Source organism: Miniopterus schreibersii (assembly GCF_964146895.1).
Source record: "Miniopterus schreibersii genome assembly, chromosome: 13".
NCBI lineage: Eukaryota > Metazoa > Chordata > Mammalia > Chiroptera > Miniopteridae > Miniopterus > Miniopterus schreibersii.
This window is the reverse complement of record NC_138113.1, coordinates 12,762,874-12,786,505: the sequence shown is the minus strand read 5'-3', so window position 1 is coordinate 12,786,505 and position 23,632 is coordinate 12,762,874. Positions and strand designations below refer to the sequence as shown.

At 54.1% G+C, this 23,632-nt stretch overlaps 1 protein-coding gene across 1 annotated transcript in view; it reads left to right on the top strand.

The window, feature by feature from the left end:
* The window catches only part of ALK (ALK receptor tyrosine kinase), a gene marked incomplete at both ends in the record, with an annotated part of 512,424 nt that overhangs the window by 473,754 nt on the left and 15,038 nt on the right, over positions 1 to 23,632 (top strand). The window contains 11 exons of the mRNA XM_081156468.1: positions 7,571 to 7,721; positions 12,327 to 12,458; positions 13,202 to 13,346; positions 15,918 to 16,100; positions 17,344 to 17,442; positions 17,952 to 18,104; positions 18,387 to 18,491; positions 19,308 to 19,494; positions 20,190 to 20,280; positions 20,388 to 20,452; positions 21,818 to 21,947. Of these exons, the coding sequence (XP_081012594.1) occupies positions 7,571 to 7,721; positions 12,327 to 12,458; positions 13,202 to 13,346; positions 15,918 to 16,100; positions 17,344 to 17,442; positions 17,952 to 18,104; positions 18,387 to 18,491; positions 19,308 to 19,494; positions 20,190 to 20,280; positions 20,388 to 20,452; positions 21,818 to 21,947 (1,441 nt within the window). The remainder of the gene's footprint in view (positions 1 to 7,570; positions 7,722 to 12,326; positions 12,459 to 13,201; positions 13,347 to 15,917; positions 16,101 to 17,343; positions 17,443 to 17,951; positions 18,105 to 18,386; positions 18,492 to 19,307; positions 19,495 to 20,189; positions 20,281 to 20,387; positions 20,453 to 21,817; positions 21,948 to 23,632) is intronic.

Sequence of the window (23,632 nt, the reverse complement as noted above, 5' to 3'; positions counted from 1 at the left end):
CCATATCTAAGTCTTGCAGGCGTCTGGTCTGCACGGATTGCCACAGTGCTGCCATCACGTTGACATAAGCCCAGCCAAAACCAGGGAACAGTTGCCATTTCTCTCTCCGGAATACTGAGACCAGCTCGCAGCCCCCAGCATTGCCTGCTGAGCACTCACTGGAAACACACACAAGGAGCTGTTTTGCTGTTTGAGGTGTCCCAGTTGGTAGAGGGGACGTTTTGATCTGCGAGACTCTACTGAGCTGGCCTGAGATAGCACCTCATCAAACGTCATAGTATATGAAACGTCATAGCATTTTCATGGAAACTACACACATTCTCCTGTCTGATTTAAGTCACCTCTAGATTACTTACAATACCTAATATAATGAAAATGCTTGCAAACCGTTGTTATAGTGTATTCTTTAGGGGAAAATGGCAAGAAAAAATGCCTGTACGTGCTCAGTAGAAACACTGCCATTCGTAGGCCTAGCTGCGCAATGCACGTCAGCAACAAGGCAATGCTTTTTTAAATATTTTTGACCCGTGGTTGGTTGAGTTTGCAGGACCCTGCTGATACAGGGGGTCAGCTATTTCTGACCTTCACCTCATCCTTGGCCCTGGAGAAGGCTTGGGCTTGGATGTTAATGGCTATTGGCCACATTACTTAGGATTCAAAGAAGCAGAAGTTGAACAATTTGTGTTTTAGACCACATCAGAGTGTCTGCAGGTCAGAATATCCACATGGAGAAGTCAGGTGCCCTTCTTCTGGAAGACAGTCTCTTCATATCAACTAATTTTAATTAGACACATCAGAGGGGTGGGGGAAACAGTTTTCGGACACAAAAAGGTTGGCAGCATTCCTTGTGGAATCCGTGTACCCCTGGAAGTGTAGGCGCCCAGCTAGTGCTGTCTGGCTGCGGCCTAAGGCCTGGCACGGTTACCGTTTCAGCTGACTTCTCTACCTACTGGTCAAAGAGGTGAAGGAAGGGGAGCTAATACTTATCAAGCTCCTGCTACATGCAGAGGTGAGGCCATCACTGCCTGGGGCTCTCCCGGGGACACATACAGGTGAAAGTACCCCCACTCGTAACTAACCATTTATCCTGGGCCCAGCTCCCACCCTCTGCTGCTTGGCCGGCCACCACACACCACAAAGGAAGAGGCCCAGAGAGAGGGAGAGGAAGAAGGGGCTGAGGAGGAGGGGGGGAGGCCTGGTGGGGAATCGGGGGCAGCACCCAAATCCCCATCCCTCCCCAGCCTCCCCTCTCCTGCCCCGGGCGTCCCCTTCCCCTGGATTTGCCATTTCCTCCATCGGAACAGTAGAGGTGATGCAGCCAGCTCCCTCCACTGCTGTGCAAACCTCAGCGGGCCCTATGAAGCACATGTTAGAACATTGTTCCTGACACTAAGTGTGTAACGGAGAAGATACACCCCCGCCCCAGACGACCCCAGCCCATGGGGGGGGGGGGGCTGTAGCATTCCAGTGTGATGTGGGAGGTTCCACAGCAGAGGCTGGCACAAAGCACTGCCGTCAGAGACTAGGGGAAGGCTGAGAGCAGGAGTGGCTTCCACAGGAGAGAGGCCTGAGCTGTCTTGAAAGTGATAAGAATTGTCTGCAAAGAGGGGAGGTTCTCCTGTTAGAAGCAGGGCCTGGGGCAAGGCCAACCTACCAGCAGAGGCCACTGGGCCCTGGGCTGGAGCCTCACCTGGCAAATGCCTTTAGCTCCCTCTGGTGACAGCATGGGGTGGCAGTGAGAGAAACTAGCCCAGAGGCGGGGAGATGGAAGGCTGAGTCACCCAGGCAGGAGATAGAAAGGGCTGCACCAGAGCCGGGAAAGGTGTATGGAGACAGGGTGCAGGGCCAGGAAGTGTTTGGGAGGCAGAATCTGCACAGCTGGAGGACTGGGGAGGAGGCAGTGCCCAGGATGACAGCCTTGCTTGGGGGGGGGGGGGGCCAAGACAATGAGAGACCGATAGTGTCTCAAGGAGCTTGACCAGGAAGACAGGCAAGGATAAGGTTAGCGGCGAGAAGATCACCTGGTAAGGAACATTTCTGGGTCATGGTTCTGAGTGACGACATCTAGAATGTGTCCATGGGGGTGTGGGGGCCGAAGTGGCTCACAGCAGAAGCATCGATGACGGGTGTGTACTGGGATGGGCGAGATCCTCAGCCTCTCTGTATCATGGAGACGGTGCCGAAAGAGCCCGGCTGGAGGAGGGCCAGGGCTTCAGTGTGAGTCTGTCCCGAGGCAGAGGCAGTCCCCGTCTGCGGATGTCCGCCAGCTGCCTCTCACCCTTCCTGAGATCCCTCCCTCTTCATCTCCCGCTCTTCCTCCAGCTCCTTTCCCTCCTTCTTTCCCTCCTTCCTTCCTTCCTTCCTTCCCCTTCCTTCCTTCCTTCCTTCCTTCCTTCCTTCCTTCCTTCCTTCCTTCCTTCCTTCCTCCCCCTTCCTTCCTTCCTTCCTTCCTTCCTTCCTTCCTTCCTTCCTTCCTTCCTTCCTTCCCCCCTTCCTTCCTTCCCTCCTTCCTTCCCTCCTTCCTTCCCTCCTTCCTTCCCCCCTTCCTTCCTTCCTTCCTTCCCCCCTTCCTTCCCCCCTTCCTTCCTTCCTTCCTTCCTTCCTTCCCTCCCTCCCTCCCTCCCTCCCTCCCTCCCTCCCTCCTTCCTTCCTTCCTTCCTTCTTTCCTTCCCTCCCTCCCTCCCTCCCTCCCTCCCTCCCTCCCTCCTTCCTTCCTTCCTTCCTTCTTTCCTTCCCTCCCTCCCTCCCTCCCTCCCTCCCTCCCTCCCTCCCTCCCTCCTTCCTTCCTTCCTTCCTTCCTTCCTTCCTTCCTTCCCTCCTTCCTCTGTAGGGCTCAGCATCCTTCCCAGCTCCCAGTCCTCCCCTTACTTCACACACACACACGCACACACACGCACACACAGACACATCGCCTATAAAAACATTTGTCAAGCACGGCCCACAGCTCCTGATGGCAGTTCTCTCATGGTCCACTTGTTACTCAGACATAATGTACAAGAGGCCCCGGGTCCCAGCTGGAGCCAGCCATCCTGCCAGCTGACCTGGGCCACAGCTGTTCCCGATGGTGTCCATCACTGACACTCATTTCCTCACCTGGCTCCAGGGACCAGTGTGCAGCTAGGTGACACCAGCGTTCCACCCAATCCACAGACAACCATGGGGCTCCTCCTGTGTGCAGGGCACTGAGCCATGGGGCTCCTACTACGTGCAGGGCACTGAGTAGGTGCTGCAGGACTTAGAAGACTGAGACTCTGGAGTGTTGCAGTCTTTGGAAAGACCACAGGGCAGAGAAGTTAAATAATAGTCCCCAATACCAGTAAAGTTTTAGACAATTATAGGAGAGAGTGACAGGTCATGATTAATTGTCAGAGTAATTGTGCAGCTAGCCATCGCCATGAAGAGCCAGAGCAGGGGAAGTCGGGAGAGGGGGATTGTGCAAAGATTGATGGGCTGCAGTTTGGGTCCAATTTCTGCCATGTACACTGTGTGACCTTGAAAATGTGCTTTCCCCTGGAGTGGCCCCATCTGTAGGAGGAGGGCTGTATAGACAGGTCGTTGTGATCTCCTCCAGCTCTGATATTCCCAGGCTAAGGACTGCGCTGGCCAGGCGGGTTGCAGGGAAGGGGTGCACCTTGCTCAGGGGCGCAGTCTGGAACGGAACTGGGGCAGCCGCCTTGACAACTGCCCTTCACCACTGACCCCAGGGGTGTCCCCTGATGGCTCAGGTGACCTGTCTGTATAATCCGACTACACACCTGAACAGGAATTTCCCGCTGACCCAGGTCCATACACACAGGTCTCCTGTGCTCTCACCCTGCAGGCTAGGAAGGCCGGGCAGGTCTTCTGATCCTGACTTCACTGAGGAGAAAACCGAGACTCAGAGGAGGGAAAGGGACTGTCCAAGGTCCGGCTGGGAATTAGAGGGGAGCCCAGAGTGGGGCCCACTCCCTCCTTCCCCTGCCCCTCCCCCAGCTCCCCTTGGGGTGTGGAGTCCACGTAGCCACTGTGCTGCCCACCAGCTGTGCTCTCATTTCAGCATCCAGCAGGCAGCCACTTTGATTTGCTGCTAATTCTTTATTTAAAAAAGATTCACAACTCAATTACAGCAGGTAACAATAGCTCACAGTCAATAATACAAAACGCAAACCTAATAAACATCCATTTTGACCAGGGGCCATGGACTCAGATGAGGAGACAAAAAAACACAGCCTCAGCTTGTTGAGAACAGTGTCTGGTAATTTCCAGTAAATTGGAGTGACTGCGAGTCATATTCCCCATTTGAGTGGCAGGTAAATTAATTTGTCATTTGTCATTTGTCAACCATCAAAAATAAATTGTTTACGAAGGGCAGGGAGAAAGCTTCAGAGATTCTGGCTGAGATTATTACCCTGGCACAAGTTTGTGTGACACCATTTGTAGGGTTTGGGGCCTTCATAAGTGCCAAGGCTGGCCTATGTCCCCCTGCTGTCTACAAAACTGAACAGCCTTGACCCCAAATGCCCTTGGCCATGCCCTGCTCTTCCTATTGCTCTCTAGAAATCAGGGGCTCATTCACTCTTCTGCCTCCCAGGAGTCACCCCTGGAGAGGAGTGGACAGGCTCAGCCATAGGGTTACATCAGAACAGAAGCTACTACTTGTCCCTCCCTGGCTACCACCAGCCACTGAATTAGGTCTCTCACAGGCATTATCTCATTTAATTCTCACAGCAATCTTTTAAGGTAGATATTATTATATAGATGTGGAAACTGGAGCTCAGAGAGGGTAAATAACCTTCCCAAGGCCACACAGCTAGTGAGTAACACTGGCACGGCCGGGTCCAGGAGGGGTAAGCAACGTGCCTTGGACACAAAATTTAAGGAAGCATTGGCTCAGGCAGTCTTTTCAAATGCACTACTTATCCCCATGAGGGCAGAGGTCCTTGTCCTCTTTTTCTCCTTGGGATGAAAGCTGAGGCTCAGAGAGGTTAACCAAGTTGCCCAAAGTCACACAGCCAGCAGAGCAGAGCTCAGGGCTCTTTCATTCCCACCTCATTGCCAAGAAGTAGGTCAAGGCCTAGATGAGGCTGGCACTTGGACTTGGTTGGAGGTGGGAGAAATAAGAAAGATGGCTTAGGGAGAGGGGAAAGTGTCAGGAACAAACAACTTATAAAATATAATAATTTGGCTAAATTTAAACATGTGAAAGAGTTCAGAACGATTCATAATGCATGCAGATTGATGCAAATGACTATGCAAATGATGCATAAAATGATGAGAAGGGTACAGCTCACCCCTCAGCCATAAGCAGGAGTGGGCAGGACAAGGACTCCGTCTCAGGCTGCAGTTTTCCACGCAAACCACACCTTCAGTTGAAATGACTCCTGTGCAGCCTGAGGAAGCCCCAGGACACACTGTTGTCTCTGGACTGTACACGGATAGTCTCTGAAACCCCCACCACCAGCAGCACCACCCTGTGCCCCAGGCTCCCCTTCTCTGTGCTCAACAATTCTCCTTGCTTTCCTTTCACTGATGAGCTTTCATTTCCCTTAGCTTTTAATTGTCCGTATCACCTTCTCCATTTCTAGTGGGTCAGGAGCAAGGGTTCGGCTGAGGGTCTGAATGAGTTAGGATGGGCCTGTAGCTTCTCAGCCCACCCTCGTTGTGTGTCCAGATGAGCCTCACAGCTGCACGTTGGGAAGGAAATGGCCTCTATGAGGGGAAATGCAGGGATATGGACCAGGGTCTGCCAGCTGTGTGGCCTCAGATAAGTTACTTAACCCCTCTAAGCCTCGGTTTCCTCACCTGTCAAATGAGACTACTAACAGCTACTATTTATGGCTACTGGGGGTGCCATATGCATCCAAGCCTGGTACATTGTAGGATGCTCAGGCATTGGCCCCTCTGCCCTCTGCAGCCCTACAGCCCTGCCTCCCACAGCAGCCACCTGCTGCAGGCACACATACCCCAGGCTTTCCTGCCTCTTCACTTCCATTCGCACAGGGGGGCCCCGACCCTCCACCTCTTTCTGCTTGTCTGAGAGCCCTACCTACCCATTACCTCCAATGTGAAGCCAACTTCCAACCTCCACCGCACACGCCCTGCAACCAGCCGGGGTGTCCATGTCCGTCACAGTCCTCCGTCTCCCTCCTAGGCCTTGATTTTGTGCAGAGATTTCCCACTTCCTCTGAGTTTTCACCCCATTATCTCCTTTTGATGTTGAACCCCCACTACCCCGCGAGTTGGGGAAGTGAGATATGGTTCTTATCTGACTAGGGAAGAGGTTGTGATTCTGGGAGTGCACACGGCTAGGAAGTGGCCCACAGCCCGTTGGTCCCTGCACCTCCCCTCCCCAGTACAGCCACCCTGGCAGTGAGGTTTCCCTTTTCATAACTGTGCTCCCTCCCCACAATGGGCTCCAGACTCTCCTTTGCATTCCTTGAAAACCTTGGTTCCTCACCTGCCACATCAGCAATCAGCCAGCCCTCTAGGCTCGTCTCTGCAGAACAGGCCTGAGCTCCACCTTAGGGAGCCCCCAGGAGGTGCCTCACACACTTGGGACACGGGAATTTCCTGGAGTCAGGAGGAGAAGCCACTGTGTGTGCGCGGGAGCAAAGCTGCCTTGCATCCATTCCTGGAGGCTTTGCATTAAGGCCCCGTCTGAATTCATGGGGACCTGAAAGCCTCCCGAGTCCCTGGGGCTGCATTTGTCACTGGAACGCTAGCTGTCCTCAAGGCATGCCCCTCCTGGCTCACCAATCAAGTTCTTTCTCCCCAACCTTGCTTGACTTTATCTCAACAACCTAAGAGGCAGCGGAAATAATCCCACTTCCCCACTGTTTTTATTTTCGTCGTGATTGGTTGTCTGCACACAGATTGCTCCAGGAGTTACCGGCGGGACCGGAGCAAACAGTCTGTGCTCGCAACAGCCTCTCCTCAGTCACTCGGTGCGGGGCCTTCTCGTGTCTAGATCCCCATGGGGAGACTAAAACTTTCTACCCAGTCAGCCCCTGCTAATTCCACCATTAATAACAACAACAACAACAATAATAATAATAATAAATACTTTTCAGCACTTGTTATGTGCCAGCCACAAGTCTAAGCCTGATGTCTTAATTCCTTTAATCCCGACAACACTCATGGGCTAGAAGGTAGGTTCTCCCATTGTCCCCATCTTACAGATGTGGACCAGGATGTTAAGTTACTTGTCTGAGGTCACACGAGTCCTTTGACTTTGGACCAGGAGATAAATCCATAACGAGGAAGTCCCAGGCATTCCGAATGCCCTCACCCAACACCCCACGTTAATACAGACTCTCCCTCTCTCCTTCTCCTCCCGCTCCCTCCCCCCCTTATTCTTTCTTGCACCCCCTCGCTAGTTCTTTACCTTCCCAGCCCCCCACTGAGGCCATTCGCTATCCCTCTCTAGACTTGACTGCCCTCTCCTCCTTGCTGGCCTCCTTGCTGGGCTGATGCAGGGGAGGACCATCAGGACAACGCGGGGATGCGCCTGGCCCACCGGAGGCTCCCGGGTGGGCAAAGGGAGTCGGGCTGCGTCCCACGGCAGGGGCCCCTGTGCTCTGTCCCACTGCAGCATCTCGGGCTACGGAGCCGCTGGCGGGAAAGGCGGGAGGAACACCATGATGCGGTCCCACGGCGTGTCTGTGCTGGGCATCTTCAACCTGGAGAAGGGCGACACGCTGTACATCCTGGTCGGGCAGCAGGGGGAAGACGCCTGTCCCAGAGTAAGTGCCCCGAGCAGGGGTTTCTCCTCCACATTTACCCAGGGCCCAGGCAGGCCCCTCCGACGGCACCGGCGGCCCACGCTCTCCTTCTGGGAGCTCATGTTCAAAGGCGGCAGGACTCTCCCCTTGTCCTGCCTGCAAATGCCCCCCCCCTTCCAGGCCACCTGGGTGCGAGGGAAAGCCGGCAGTGGGGCTGAGGCACGGGTCTCCCGAGGACCCTTAAAGCTAAAGGACTGAATCCCATTTGAATGGGCAAATGTTCCTGTTTCTCTTAGCAGAAGTGGGAGTTGAACCACTCCCTGCACTTCCCCGCTAGGGCACCGCTACCTTTAGCGATACTCTTACCAACAGAAAAATACCCGGTTAAACATTTCTTGTCCGGCTCTCAGGCACATATATCCGCAATTGCACAGAATAAGTTCTGAAAGATACACACAACAGTGGTTGCTTCTTGGGCGGGGCCCAGAGGTGAGGGGCTTTATCGGTAATGTCCGGTATGGTTACGAAAAGAATGCATTCATATATTATTTATTGTTTGTGTAATGAAAACTCTAAAAAATGTAAAGCATAGATCAGAGCTGGAAGAACTTGTAATATGCTCATCCCATTTTATAAGTGAGAAAATGGAGACCACAGAGGTGAAGGGACTTGTTCAAAGTCACTCACGACACGGCACAGAATAGGGACTCGGGCTCCTGTTCTGGCTGTGCCCCGCCCTTGCTTGGGCCTCGGTTTTTATGACCTTTTTTTCTTTTGCACTTAGAGCCCATCACTTGAGAAGCCGGGCTGCCATTCTCTGCAGCCCCAGATGTAGCCTGTCATTCTGATTTCAGACCCCTCTGGGTGTCCCGCTGTCACACCTGGAGAGCTCCAGCAGCAGGAGCTAAGAAAGCTGGTAGAGGTCTGACATGACCAGGAATGAGGGAGTGAAGCCCAGAAAAGCAGCAGCCATGCAAACTCCCAGCACCCAGTTGTTTGCCTCGTGCCTGTGTCCAGGAGAGGCAGGCCCCTGGCAGTGCCGGCCATCCTGGCAGAAACTCAGCACCCTGCAGGGCATGTCCCCTTTGGGCCAGGCCCCACCCTCACCTGAAGCACAGCTTCCACCTGGGACAAGGAATAGCCTTGGAGGACCTATGTCAGAACAAGGGCTACTGAGAAAGCAATTCAGTTCCACAACATAAACTCGGGCTTCTAAGAGTGATGCTCTGGGCTGGGAGCAAAGAATAGCCTCCCCTCCTCCCCCCCCCCCAATCCTGGGTTAAAACAAAGCAACAGGAGTAAGCTGGGCAGGCACAACCTTGTGAATGGGGTATGCCTGGACTCCAACTTTTATTTAGCAACTATAATCAGGACTTCCCAACCTGATATAATATATTAAGTCATTAAATTGCAGGCTGCTGTAATTTTCACAGAAATTTATTGAGTACTAATGTAATTCTTTCATCTAAGCAGAAAGATTGCATTGACTTTTGCAAGGGACTTTTGCTTGATTGGATTGTAATCAGTTATGTCTTCTCACAGGACCATGTCCTTTTTTAATTCAATTGCAATCTACTTGTTCCTCTGGGTTGCTGCACTTTATCATCTCATTAATCAACCTACTCGCTCTCAAACTTCCTGGATGCGCAGGGACTGTTCCGAAGTCAATTCTCAGCCAGGGACAGAGGGCAGCCCCCTCTGCTGGTCGGGCGGGGCATAGCATGGGCTTGGGGAAAGGAATTGGTCTTCCCTGTTGCTCCACAGGAGTCACTGGGAGAAGGAGAGAGAAAGACTGTTTGCAGGCACTACCTCAATCTCAAATTCTCCAAAATGGTGCCTAGAGAGGATCCTCTAGACGACGAAGTGGACTCTTAGGATTAAACTGCAGGAGTTGGCAGCTTTGCTGGTTCTGCTGCGCATAGGTCTAGAGGTGCCCTTCCCGTGTGCTTGGCCACACCGAGCCTGGAGTGGGCTCCCGCTGCTGGAAACCCCACATGTACATCCCCAGCCCCTGCTCCTCCGGTTCCTTCCTGGACCGAGCTGGGGGCCTGACTCAGGGTGTCTTGACATCAACACTATGGACATTTTGGAGCAGATCATTCTTTGAGGGTGGGGGCAAGATCAGGAGCTCAGTGTGGGATGTGCTGAGTTGTAGAGCTCTGTCTGGCAGACAGCCAAAAGGGGGCTTCCTGCAGACAACGGGAGACGGGCCACTGGTGTTCAGGAGAGAGGTTGGGCGTGGAGGTACAAATTTGGGAGAAATCAGCATAAAGTTGAGACAGGATGAGACTGCCGAGGGAGCAGTACAGGTTGAGAAGACCAAGGGCTGAGCTCTGGGGACCCCCGACAGGAAAAAGCAGGTGCGCCAGCAAGAAGGGTGAGGGAGAGCCAGGAAGGTAGGGAGAAATTCCAGGGGGTGTGGAGCCCTGCAGGTCAGGTGAAGAAACCATGTTATGAGGACGCGATCGGCTCCACCAAACACTGCTGTGGGCAGTGTCCCTCAAGATGCGGACTGGGATAGCAAGATGCAACCCCCCCCCCCCATCCAACTCAAAGGAGACACCCTAGCGGGGCAGCAGGTGGCGAGCTCTAGTTACACAAAGGCCTTCATCCAGTCCAACTGCTCCCCCCTCCCCACTCCTGCAACCTCGGGCCATCTGTCCACGGGAAGAGGGAAGCCCCACCACTGCCAGGCAGAGGAGAGGAAAAAAGGGAGCAGGGTCTGAGGGGATGGACCATCTTGGCACCACTGGTTCAGACCGGGCAGCCTCCTGATTTAGAGAGGAGGAGGCAGGTCCAGGGAGGACCTGTGAGCTAGTGTATCTCAGCAAATCTCAGGCAGAGCCTGTCACGTAGCTAGACTGGGCTCTGTATTCTGTGCTCTTCTCTGCCCAGCTGACAGCCTACACTTCTGTCCCCTGACCTGGGGCTCGGGCCGGCATGCCCCTTGCATCTCTTGCCCTCCCCAGGGAGCAGTTAGCAGAGGTTCCTTCCAGTAGTTCCCTTCCTAACCCCCCAGCCCTGGATGGCACTGATTTATACAGGAGCATCTCAGCTTTCTTACAATAACAATTCACAGCCTTCCGCCCACACTAAATCCACTCTAAAAAACATCAAATTATTTCCATCATTAAATCCAAAATGCCATAAAACAAATTGCATCTCGGCTCTTTATCTGGAAAATTCTCTAGCACTCACTGCCGGCTCCCTGAGAGCTTAGCATAAGGAGTGGCTAAAGATGAATCGCCGCATCCACCGGCTGGTTACACAGCAGCATTCGGTGGAAATCTGATGTTTTATTGGCCTTTTTTTCTATTAAGTAAAAGAAAAGTCGTTTTCTGCCGAGGTCAGGTCGGTGTTTAGAGAGCCATCTTCGCTGCTGTGGCCAACAGGCAGGAAGGCTGTTCTTGATGTACGGCCCTCTGCATTCAAGGCCCCCAGGACCTGTGTCACAGGGAGTCCTCGCACATCCCAGGGACCCCCAATGCCTGGGCTCACACCAGGACCATATGTGGACCCAGAAGTGAATCCATGTGGCATCTTTATCCCCATTCCACACGTGTGGGTCAGGGACTGTGCCTCCTCCATAGCTGTTCATGGGTGTCTGACTGATTCCGGGGTTCACGCCATTCTCAATGGCAGACAGAGAGAGTTCTGGTTAGGGCCATGCCAGGGGATTTCTGGAGGCAAGAAATGGGACATTAGCTGGGAAGAATGAGGTGCTTCGAATGGAGCAAGGACTTTCCCAAAGATGAGCCGGGAATAAATCTGAGTCTGGCCTCCCACTGGTCCATGAGGCGTGAGGCCTGCAAGTTCCTCTCCGCTGCCTAGAGAATGAACTCTGCTCCTTCTCAGATTGTGTCCGAGGTCCTTGCGTGATCTGACTGTCCAGTTTAATTCCCTCTAACCACCCCACTTACGCTCTGTCCAGCTGCGTCTCACCACTTAGGACCTATGTCATCACCTCTTCAGAGTCCAGGGGATGCTTACAGGTCCTCCTCAATCATCTCTCTGTCCTAAGATGGACTTTTCTGAGCCAAAAAGACTCCTTGTCTTTTCCCCAAATACCCCCACTCACCTTCTGGGTTCATGCTGCTCTCCCACAGGGATGCCCTAACTTTCTCTCATTCTCTGTGTTTCAAAATCCCTCTATCAGATGTGGTATGCAACATAGAGAACACAGTCAATAATATCATAATAACTGTATGGTGAAAGATGGTTACTAGAGTTAAAATGGTGGTGATCATTTCCTAAGATATACAAATGTAAAATCACTATGTTGCACACCTGAAACTAATATAATGCTCTTTAATTTTTTTAAAAATCTCCCTATGCTTCAAGGCCCAAGTAAATGCCACTTCCTGCAGACAGTCCTCCGTGATTACCAGTCAGCAACAAAGGCTCCCTCTCCCTCCCCCAACTTCCCATGCATTTTCTAACTAAGCTATACCCGTGGTCCTTCTCAAATACTGCCCAGAGTGACAGTTGTCTGGGTATAGTTTTTGGTCTCTCCAACTCAACTGTAAGCTATTTGAGAGCTAGACCCTGTCTTTAAACATAAAGGATCTGCCTGCTGGGAAGTAGAGCATCTTGGACACAAGCCTGAGGTGCTTTCTGTCTCTGCAGACAAGCCGACTGATCCAGAAAGTCTGCGTTGGAGAAAACAACGTGATAGAAGAAGAAATCCGCGTGAACAGAAGCGTGCGCGAGTGGGCAGGAGGGGGCGGAGGAGGGGGCGGAGCCACCTACGTATTTAAGGTGAGGTGTGCTGGGCCAGCTCCCAAGGGCAGTGACTTCTGTGTGTCATGGGGTTGTTTCATGGAGGCCCTGGGAACCAAATGCCACTTAGTGCCATTTAAAGATGAGAAAACTGAGGCCCAGAGGGATGTGGGGCTTCCTATCTGTCCAAGGAAGGGCAGGCCCTTCTCTTGCTGATGTACCAGCCCAATTCACCACGCAGGCCTTTGCCATCCCTGCCTCAGAGCCCCAGGGGGTCCACCGTGCCCTCCTCTGTCCTCAGGTGGACTTTTCTGGCATTATCACAGCCAGGCCAGAAACAAAGGACAAAGGCTTCCTGCTAGGTCCTCCCACAGGGACATCAGTGATGCTGATGGCTTAATCATGAGCTTATGGGGCCAAAGCCAGAGACCCTGAGAGTGAAGAGAAAGGAGAGAGCAGAGACCTGCTCTGCCACCATCACTGAACCTCTGAGGCTGCTCTGCAGCGTCAGGAAACGGGCTGTTAAGCCACCTCTGAGACTGGTTTTGCCCCATGCTTGGTGTCGCTGCTTCTCTGATTGAGCCCTGACTGTTATGGGGGGCGGGGGGATTGGGGTACAAGCTGATGGGTTGTTGTAATATGAGTTCAGAGCCCTCAGACCACCAAGATGTCACCCCCTGCTGAGCAAACCCTCAGACACATTCAATATTTAAAGGGGGCTCTGGGTCTCCAGCGCGGAAGCCCAGCGCGGTCTGTCAATCCCTGAACGTCTCTCCTGCCAGATGAAGGATGGCGTGCCAGTGCCCCTGATCATTGCGGCTGGCGGAGGTGGCAGGGCCTACGGGGCCAAGGCGGACACGTTCCACCCCGAGAGGCTGGAGAATAACTCCTCGGTCCTGGGGCTAAACGGCTATTCCGGAGCCGCAGGTAAAGCAGTGCAAGCCCGTCCCCTCCCAGAACATCTCCCGGGACTGAGAGCCCTGGCTCGGCCCGGGCATCACACACCTCGGGGCATCTTAGTCACTGGTACCCGAAAGGTTGGGAGCCCTGATATAGGCACCAGCATCGAGGGAGGAAGGACAGGGAGCATCTTTCAGCACCAGAGACCACCTTGCTGACATGGGGAAGGTCACTGAGAAAATGAGACGGGCACGAGCATTCAGACTGCCAGCCCGGCCCTCCCTGGGTTTCACCAAAGGCAGTTGGGGGTGAGCAGATGGAAGGAACCATCCAGACCCCCAGGGTTGTACCTCCAGCCCCAGGGCTCCCGCTCACACAGCTCCTTACTGGGAAAGCTCTTTCTGGAAGCTTCGTGGCCCGGCTTTCTGTGTCAGTTAGCGAGAGCCAGTCACACAAATAAGGGGACAGACATTGAGGGGATGTGGACTCTGATTCTTCCAAAATCGGCCATCTCTAAAGAGAAAATGCAGTTCATTTTTGTATTTTCTCCGCAATCAGAGTGAGGGAGGATTTTTAAAGGCATTTAAATTTTGAGATTAATTAAAGAAAATACTCAAACTTTCCCTTTAATCAAGAGATGACCAGGGACAGAAGAAAGTGGAAACTGTTATCGGTCCACAGTGAAGAATTGCTCCCAGATGCACTCACAGCGCCCCCCACTCCTGTGCAGATTTAATAAATTACAAAGCACTTCCGCGTCTATTATACGTGTGCTTTTCAAAACCATCCTGTGGGGTTTTCCAGAAAGATATTACTATTCCCATTTTACAAGAGTCTGCGAGCTCCTAGAAAGTTAGTGGACTTTTTTCTCTGCGTGGCCAAACTGCTTCATACTCAATCCATTTTTTTAAACACATTGTTGATTTATTTTTATGTCCATTATTTTCTTTACCACATATTTGCTTGAAGGCTGCGAGATGGAGTGGGTGTCAGAGACCACCTCAGCTGGGGACTGCGTAGGGCGCAGGGTAGGCGGGAGGGGGCAAGGGAAGGCGGGCAGACTGGTGCCAGGCCCAGTGCATCCTAATGTATTTACTTTGTTCCTGGCTCTGCATGGCCGGCTGCCAGAACTCACCTCAGGTCTCTCACGGAGCAGGGCATTCCCTCTGCCACCTGACATCGACAGCCACATAAGGCCCACACCCACCTCTGGCTGGAGAAGGGAGGCCAGCCACTTGAAACCTAAGTCCCCCTGTAATGTCCAAAGGTGACAAAGGATCCCCACAACTTGCCTGGGGGCCTTGATTGTCTCTGTAGGTCCTCATTCTAGCCCCAAGCTTGTTTCTGACCTGGCTCTGCTTTGTCTTTGTAGCATAATAGTCATCTCTACCTACAGCTCACCCCCTCACACACACACACACACACACACACACACACACACACACACACACACACACACACACACCAAGCCTCCCTCTGCTGGCTGCTCTGTTCAAAAGAACCTCCCAGGCCACTTAACCCTTATGGTTCCAGCAGACCCAGCACCACTGTTTCTTCAGGTCCCCACCACCCATCATCTGCTGGAGCAGAAAGGGCTTGGGGGCCTTTTGAAGTAGGCTGCCTGTTGAAATGTCACATGAAACAATGTTGGGCAAAGAGGTCCTGGAATCTCAGGAGCCAGCAGGAAGATTTACTGTGGTCAGCTCAGCCTGTGGCCTTAAGACAAAGTGCCCTCCACCTCAGCTCTGCAAACAGCACTTCCTTTGCAAGAGTTCAGAGGAGCCCAGACTTGGGAAGCACAGCTCCAGTGGCTGCCACGGCCACCAGGGCAGCACTCCCCCCTCTCCCATCTGCTCTGTCCCTGACCTTGGAGTAGCTCCTCAGAAGCCATTAGGCAAGACACTGGCTGAGCTCGGTGTGTGAGGCCCTCTGCCCACGTGTGCTCCGCCTCTCGAATGCCCAGTGAGCCCTGCACACGGTGGTTTATGAAGCATTTGACACTTGCTGTCTCCTTTGATCCAAATATCAACCTGCTGAAACGAGTCTTACTATCCCCAAGTTACAGGCTCAGGACAGGGAAGGTCTTGCCCAGTCAACAATAACCCATCGGGTTATCTGGGGCCTGGTCCAGAGCTCCTGCAAGGAGCCTCTCTGCGGCGGCCTCGGCAGGCTTTTGACAGCTGGCTGCCCAGGGATGGTGGATCCTGGTTCTTGCTGAGATGGGAAGCGGACAATGAAGAGAAGGCCCAGCACTTCGGGGGCTGTTGCACATGGAGAGGAGGCAGAGGAGCAAGCTGGCTTGTCACACTGCCTGTCCCCCACTTGCCCCATTCCCAGCCAAGCACTCTCAGGACTTTTGAGCCACAGGCCAGACGGAAAGCGGTGGTACCAAGCATGCACCCATCAGGACATCCAGCTGTGGCCAAAGCAGGTCTCTCTAAGAGAGGCCACGCTCCTGGACTCTAGGCCCCAGGCCTCACTGAAGATGGGGCTCCTGGGCCCCTTCAAAATGTACTGAGTCCTGCCTCCTTTGCCAGATCCAGTGGCTGGCCCAACCTAGCCAGCAGCCTCACTGGGGTTTTCTCTGTCTTCCTGCAGGTGGTGGAGGTGGCTGGAGTGATAACACTTCCTTGCTCTGGTCTGGAAAGTCTTTGCTGGAGGGTGCCACCGGAGGACATTCCTGCCCCCAGGCCATGAAGAAGTGGGGGTGGGAGACAAGAGGGGGTTTCGGAGGGGGTGGAGGGGGGTGCTCCTCAGGTGGAGGAGGCGGAGGATATATAGGTAAAGATGATTTGTGTTCAAGGTGTCACTCCCCTCCCCTTAGTCCTAGGCACCCCTCTCCCCAGCCCTCGCCTGCCCTCCCCTGGCCATCCCAAGTGTGGACTGTGATGTAACTGTGCACGCCTCCCTCTCAGCCCGGGGACCAGCCGGAGGCAGGGTGTTGGCTTTCGAGCCAGCGTCCTGCCCAGAGGCTTCCACGGCGACAGCATCAAGATCCTGTGCGATTCTTGATCATCCCCAAAGCCAATTATAAGAGGCTTTGGCTTCCCAAACTACTCTCTGAGCCACCCCTAAGGATGCCCTGGCTTGAGAACCTCAGAGGCCAGACTTCTTGACCCCCTGCCTCCCTTTGGATGGCCTGGCCCACATCCTTGCAAGCCAGCTCCCTAAGGGCCTGGTTTGTGGCTTCTGGCCTCAAGGACTCCTCACTCTCCCTTCCCTGCCCCAGCCCACCAGCTCCAGAATGGCACCACTCTCCACGCTGACGGGTGCTACTCCTGAGGGCAACTGCGGGCAGCCCCAGCCCGGCCCTTCAATAAGCAGCTGGCCACTGGCCCCGGCTCTCCTCTGGGCTAGAGCAGAGCAGAAGAGCCTTCTGAAGCTGAGAGGCTGGGAAATGGTGTCTCCACCGTCCCCACAGATTAGGACGCAATGCATGCCCACACTGTGATGTTCTGTCTGTGTTTTGCTTTACGCTGCGTAAGATGCTTGCGTTAACCAGATGCTCTTCTTTTCCAAGCCCTGGGTGGGTGGGAGAGCCCGAGGGGGGAGCCCAGAGACAACCCAGCCCCAGCTGAATGGAGGGACAGGAGCCTAAAGGCACAGGGGCCCTTCCCCCCATGTCCCTACCCTGACCCAAAGGGACTGGAGCAGCTCCTCAGTTCTACTGCCCTGGCCAGTCCCAGAAGAGGCACCATGGGGCTACACAGCCTGGGGAGACTAGAATGTTTCCCGCACTTGTTCACATGTACTGCTTCCTGCAGGGCCCCGGTAGGGTGGGGACTCCCCAGTGGGAGCTGGCCTGGACCTGGAGGGGAAAGTGGGCCCACACACCCAGCATCTACTGAGCCGAGCCCCAAGTGCAGCCCCTGTGCCCTGAGCCTCCCTTCCCTCCCCATGGCCCACCCTCCCAGGCCCCTCTCAGGCCCCTCCCTGACCCCACTGCATGACCTGCTTATGTGCACGTGTGTCGAGACTTGGGCACCCACCTCTCTGCGTTAAACTCTTCTCTGGTTTGCCACAGGCGGCAACGCAGCCTCAGACAATGACCCCGAGATGGACGGAGAGGATGGGGTGTCCTTCATCAGTCCCCTGGGCATCCTGTACACCCCGGCTTTAAAAGGTACGCCCTCTGCCAGGTGCGGAACCAACTTCCTTAGGCCATTTCTCCAGCCCAGCTGAAACCTCAGGGCTGCTGACATGGGTTCAGGATACAAAGGCAGGACGATGGATCTCTTGCAGACAAGGCTGCCTGGTCCTCACCCCACCAAGTTTTCTGGAAGCCAGGAGTGTAGTCTCATAGGGACATAGAGGCAGGGGACTGACTACCAGGCAAGCCAGTCCAAGAAAATGCAACAGTCATAGGGCCTGTCCCTGTCCCAGCCAACTTACGGGTCAGGCGCATGGACTTTCCCACCGACCTACGTAATGCACCCAAACAGCCTCTGCCTGAGCTCTACTCACCAGATGCACCGGGGCTTTCCTACACGGGACAGCACTTCAGTGGCAGTGGGACCTAGGACCAGGGACCAGAGGACCCACACTGACCGCTGGAGACAAAGCACCAGCTGGGAGGGGGTGCAGGGCCGTCCCGGGCTCAGCCCCAGGCTAACCTGCCCTCCTTGCCAACAGTGACAGAAGGCCACGGGGAGGTGAATATTAAGCATTACCTAAACTGCAGCCACTGTGCAGCAGATGAGTGCCACATGGACCCCGAGAGCCAGGAGGTCATCTGCTTCTGTGACCATGGGACAGTGCTGGCTGAGGATGGTGTCTCTTGCATCGGTAAGGGCACGGGGGTAGGGCCCAGAGATGTGCCACAGCTGGTCTCCATGGTTCTATATACTTCAACAGTTTCATATTTAGACCTGTTGCGTGTTTCCTCCACCCAAAGCTACCCCTGAATGCTGTACAACCAGGGCACACCTGCTCTGTGCCCCTGGCCCTCTGAAAAGGGAGGTGGGCCAGCCTCCAGGGAAGAGAGGAGCGGGGGGTTCTGATCGGGGCCCGGCCAGCTCGAGGAGAGTCAGCGTGCTCACTGGTGTCTCGTGGGGCCCTGTCTTCCAGTGTCACCCACCCCAGAGCCCCACCTGCCACTCTCGCTGATCCTCTCCGTCGTGACCTCTGCCCTCGTGGCCGCCCTCGTCCTGGCATTCTCTGGCATCATGATTGGTGAGTGTGCTGCAGCCCTGGGGCTGCCAAAGGGGCCAGGGAGGGAGATCTGGCAGAACAGAGCAGCGTCTCAGGCTCTGCCATGGACCCCGAGTGTCCCTCTGTGTGGGTAAAATTAGAACTCAGGTCCTCAGGCACTAGTTTAGACACCAGTGTAACTGGCAGTTCTCCAGCTACAGGAAGCACAAGTGCTGAGAGCCCGGGCTGCTCTCAAATCCATCGCCGTGTTTGGCCCACCCGAAGCCTGGGCATAGCAGAGACACTACTGCAGGCCTCTTCCTGGGAGACATGGGACTCCTCTGAGGGCCAACTTTGGCTCTAGAATGTCCCCAAAGCTTCTTGCTGGACCATCTTTAGACTGCATGGCCATCGAGGGGTTTTACTCAACTCAACTCTCCTGCTGCAGTGCCAGACTTTCAGCGCAGTCTGACCGTTCTCCCAGCCTACCCATGCTCCCTCCCAATTTCCTCTCAGAGCCATTTGCCCTAATGACATTCTTGCATGTTTAATCCTGTCTCAGGTCTGCTTCTCAGGGGACCCAGACTAATGTGTCTCTGCCCCTGTATGATACAGTAAAATCTTTCCCATTTATATGGTATTAAGCTTTACATTAACTTTAAATAATCTTTCCATTAAAAGTACACTTTCACATCTATAATCATTTTGTTAGTATTACTAAGTGTGATGGAAAAGTTTATCTCAGAGGAGGAGATAGAAGTCCAGGGAGGCTTCCTGGAGGAGGTGGCCTGCGCTGGGCTTCAAGGGCCAGGCTGCCTGGTCCAGGCCACATTGGAGCTGACCTCCATCTGTCTGCAGTGTACCGCCGGAAGCACCAGGAGCTGCAAGCCATGCAGATGGAGCTGCAGAGCCCTGAATACAAGCTGAGCAAGCTCCGCACCTCAACCATCATGACCGACTACAACCCCAACTACTGCTTTGCAGGCAAGACCTCCTCCATCAGCGACCTGAAGGAGGTGCCGCGGAAAAACATCACCCTCATCCGGTGAGGGCCCCTGCCATCCTTCAGGGAAAGGGGGTGTATGCTAGGGGGCTGGGGGTCATCTGCGCACCAAGGATTCCTCTAGCCATGAGAGGCCAGGAAGGCCACCCCTAGAGCACTCCCAGCCCTCCAGGGGGGAAGGTTTAACGTTCAGGGCCATTTGGGGGATATTTAATCAGTTAACACCCTGTATATTCATGGAGTTTGTACAATGAGAGGAAGACTAGATGGGAGGAACCAGGACTCTCCTCAAAATCCACACAAGTGCCCCCTCCCTGAGCCTTCTTGGCCTCTCCCTACTCCTGATGGAGCAAAGTGCCCCTCCTCCCAGCTCCCAGAGCACCCTGGGCCTGTCTGTCACTCACTGAGTACACGCCACAGACGTGTCTGCCAGGGATCTGTCCCTCCCTCCCCAGGAAGTGCAGGCCTCCAGGGTGAGGGCAAGGTCTTAGTCACCTCTATGTCCCTGGCAAATACCAGAGAGTTAAGTCTTCATTGAAGGAATGTCCACCATTGTCATGAGTCCCAGGTTTTCAGGTAAAGCAATGGAGGCCTGGGATTGAGTAGCAAAGCCAGGGTGAGGGTGTGACTCTTGAGTGTGTGCGTGTCCTCCCTGCCCCTGGTGTGCAACCACCGAATGCACCGACCTCTCTGACGGCCGCCCACCTCCACCTCACCTTGCCTTCTCCTTCGCACAGGGGCCTGGGCCACGGTGCATTTGGGGAGGTGTATGAAGGTCAGGTATCAGGAATACCCAACGACCCGAGCCCCCTGCAAGTGGCTGTAAAGGTAAGAGGGGCTCCCTCAGGCCTGACCTTGGCCAGCGGTCTCTGCAGCCGAGCTCTCTGCTACAGCCTCACGCCTGCTGCTAAAGGCCTTCTCCCCTCTGTGCCCAGACGCTGCCCGAGGTGTGTTCCGAACAGGACGAGCTGGATTTCCTCATGGAAGCCCTGATCATCAGGTAGCGTCACAGAGACACCCCCACCGCCCCACAGGGACGTGCTTCTAGCAAACATCTCCAAGGGAAATGCCCTCCAGCGCGTCCCTCCCTCTCCAACACAGGCTCCCCCAATTCTCAGCATGTCTTACCAGAGTGGAACAGCCCCACGTGGTGGTCTCAGAAAATAATCTCTATGACCTAAGAATAAAATTGATACCACTCTGCCTTCAACTAGCATCCCTGTGCCATCCATTTGTTCTTTTCCCTGTTTCTGAAGAAACAGAGGGTGCTAGGTTTTGACAGCGGAAGCTCTCATCTCCTCCAGGTAACTCCCCTGCCAGGCTCTCACCAATCCCGGCTCTCACACCTGGGCCCCTAGTGTGATGGAGGGCTGCCCACCTTGGCCCATGCAGCAGGCCTGCCCCCTGCAACTCGTGGCTCGGGGAACCCTAACTGGGAATCCCAGTGTTCAGGGCTCTGACAGCATGTCACTTAAGGAGAACACAGGGGTTTGACCCTGAGATCTGGCCCCAAACATCCTGACAGGTAGGGGCAGCCTGGGGGTCGCTCCTTGGTGGAAGTGGCAGAGGCCAGGAGGCCAGAGCAGTGTGTTTGATGTGCCGGTGGCTCCTGGAGCCCCAGGGGGACAAACAGCAGGCTCTGGACCTTGCTTTAAAAATAACCTCTTTTCTGATCACACATGTAATACATGATTATTGAATAAAATTTGGAAAGTGTAAGATTACATGAAGAAGGCACTCAGTCTCACTACTTGGCGATAACTAGCCACCGCTGTCTTTCACCTCTGCGTGTGTGTGGCCCTGTGGAGTTCCCTGGCCCCACTGCCATGTGCGTCCTAACAGGATCACATTAGCAAGAAAACCCAAATCCCAGGGCCTCCTGGAGGAATCCACAGTGGGATCCGTATGCCCCGCTTTCTCAGCCTCTTTCACACAACATCACCTAGCAGCTCTCACCCAGTCCCTTGTGGAAGCAGTTCCTGCAGCCTCTGCCTGAGGCCTGCACGAGTCTCCGACAAAGACACTGGACGCTCTCCTGTCTCCCCACCCACTTTCTCACCCAAGTGTCTGTGCAGGGTCCTCCCACCTCCCACCTCCCACCTCCCACCTCCCACCTCCCACCTCCCACCTCCCACCTCCCACCAAATGCTCTCCTGCAGTCTGAGCTCCGGCTAGGCCCGCCCTCTGGTTCTTCACCTGCTCAGTGAGGAGCCAGTTCTCAGCTTAGGCTCAGCATGGGACCCCTGCTAACATTTACAGAATGCATTTACATAATGTGGCTGCTGAAAATATAACTTTGCTTTCCCCACTTAGGATTTTCCAGACTCGGCTCAGTTAAATTTGTTTGCTCCCCTCTGCTCTGCAGCAAATTCAATCACCAGAACATCGTGCGCTGTATTGGAGTGAGTCTGCAAGCCCTGCCCCGGTTTATCCTGCTGGAGCTCATGGCTGGGGGAGACCTCAAGTCCTTCCTCCGGGAGACTCGCCCTCGCCCTGTGAGTGAGAACAATCTTTCCCTAGTTCTTGTGCCAAAGAACAGAGCAGGGGGCAAGAGTGTGCCGCTCTTTGGGAAGCCATGGGCTGCCAGGGTGAGGTTGGGTCATTCAGAGCCAACACTACGGGCCACACAAGCATCTCCGCCAGGCTTTGAGCACCAACCTCAGTGGCTTTCCCATCACCACCCATCAAGGCGGAGCCTTCAGCCCTGTGCCCTGAGATTCTCAGCAGCTCTTCCAGCAGAGGTCACATGGGGGACACATGGCATACACTCTGGGAAGAGGCATGTCTCTGATTCTCCCACTGGATGTTCCTGAGGCTTGAGGAGGAAAAGTATTGCACATGCAAAGGAAAGATCTGGGATCTGCACAGGGGATCTGGGAACTATCACTTGACAAGTCCAAGGACCTTGGTGGCAGGGGTGGAGTACGAGTGAGGGGTGGGGCTTCTCTTTCTTTTGATGATGAAAGATGACTTGCATCTTGTCCCAAAATACAGAGCACCAGCAAGGAAAGGTAAATCCTTGTATCTCCCACCGCCTCCCACCCCCCAGTGCCACCATAAGAGGCTCCCAGCAGGAGCCTGCTGCCAAGTTCTGACCTCTAACAGCAGGCACTGTCCCTGAGATGCCCACAACCATGGGGCAGTCAGTTCTCTTGGGAGAGCCCCTTCTAAGGGTCAGGATTCCACCCACCAAATCTGCTCTGAACCTTTGATCCTGCTCTTGTTTCATGTGGCTCCCTTTGCCAGCCATGCCCCCAAGTCCCACAGCACCTCAGTCCTCCTGCTTCTCACCCCCTATATACACCCACCTGTCCAGGTGAGCCCGTCCTTCCTGAGATACCTACCATGGGGGTGACTTAAAATGTCCCATTACAGCCCTGCAGAGGGACCCCATGCAGAGATGCTTGTGGCAGCAGCTTCCCTGGAGGGTTCAGATGAGCTGGGCATCCTGCCTGGATTCTGAGAGCCACAGAATCCAGTTTAGTAAGATGGTGACCTGGTTTACTATGAGAGAGGGATGTGATTTAGAGTCGACAGGGGGCTAATATCAGCAAATCCTACAGGTAATGAGGGGGATAGCTAATGGATAGCAGGGCTCGAGAAATATGGGACAGGGGTAGACTTGTGCCTCCAGGCTGCGGAATTCACTGGATTCAAAGGCCTGAACTCCACCTGGTTCATTTATTTGAACTTCCCTGGGACTCTCAGAGCCTATGTGAGGACCTACTGTGTGAAGGCCCTCGTCTGGGCATTCAGAAGGGGACTCAGTCTCTGTCCTCACTTCCCACCCTTCCTGGAACTCAGCAGTTCCGCAGGCTTTCAGGATCAAAGGACCTCAGCATGTGGGTGGACATGAAGTGACAGACAGATGGACAGAGGCAGTGGACAGAATGGATGCCCGGGCTAACCTTGTTAGTCATGGAAATGAAATTCATGGGTAACTGATTAAAACATCACTTGGTCCCAGGACTCCGCAGAAGAGAAAGTTCCTCTAAATGTCAAAATATTTTTTCTTTACTCAACAAATATTTACTGAGGGTTTAATAAATGCCAGATTTAGACTAATTACAGTCTTTTAGTAGCTGTTGATTTGATCAATAATAAAAGCCGTTAGTGAGTGGGTGATCTCGTTGTTCAAGGTGGCAGTCATTCCCTACGACAGTGTCTGTAGGTGTGTAGA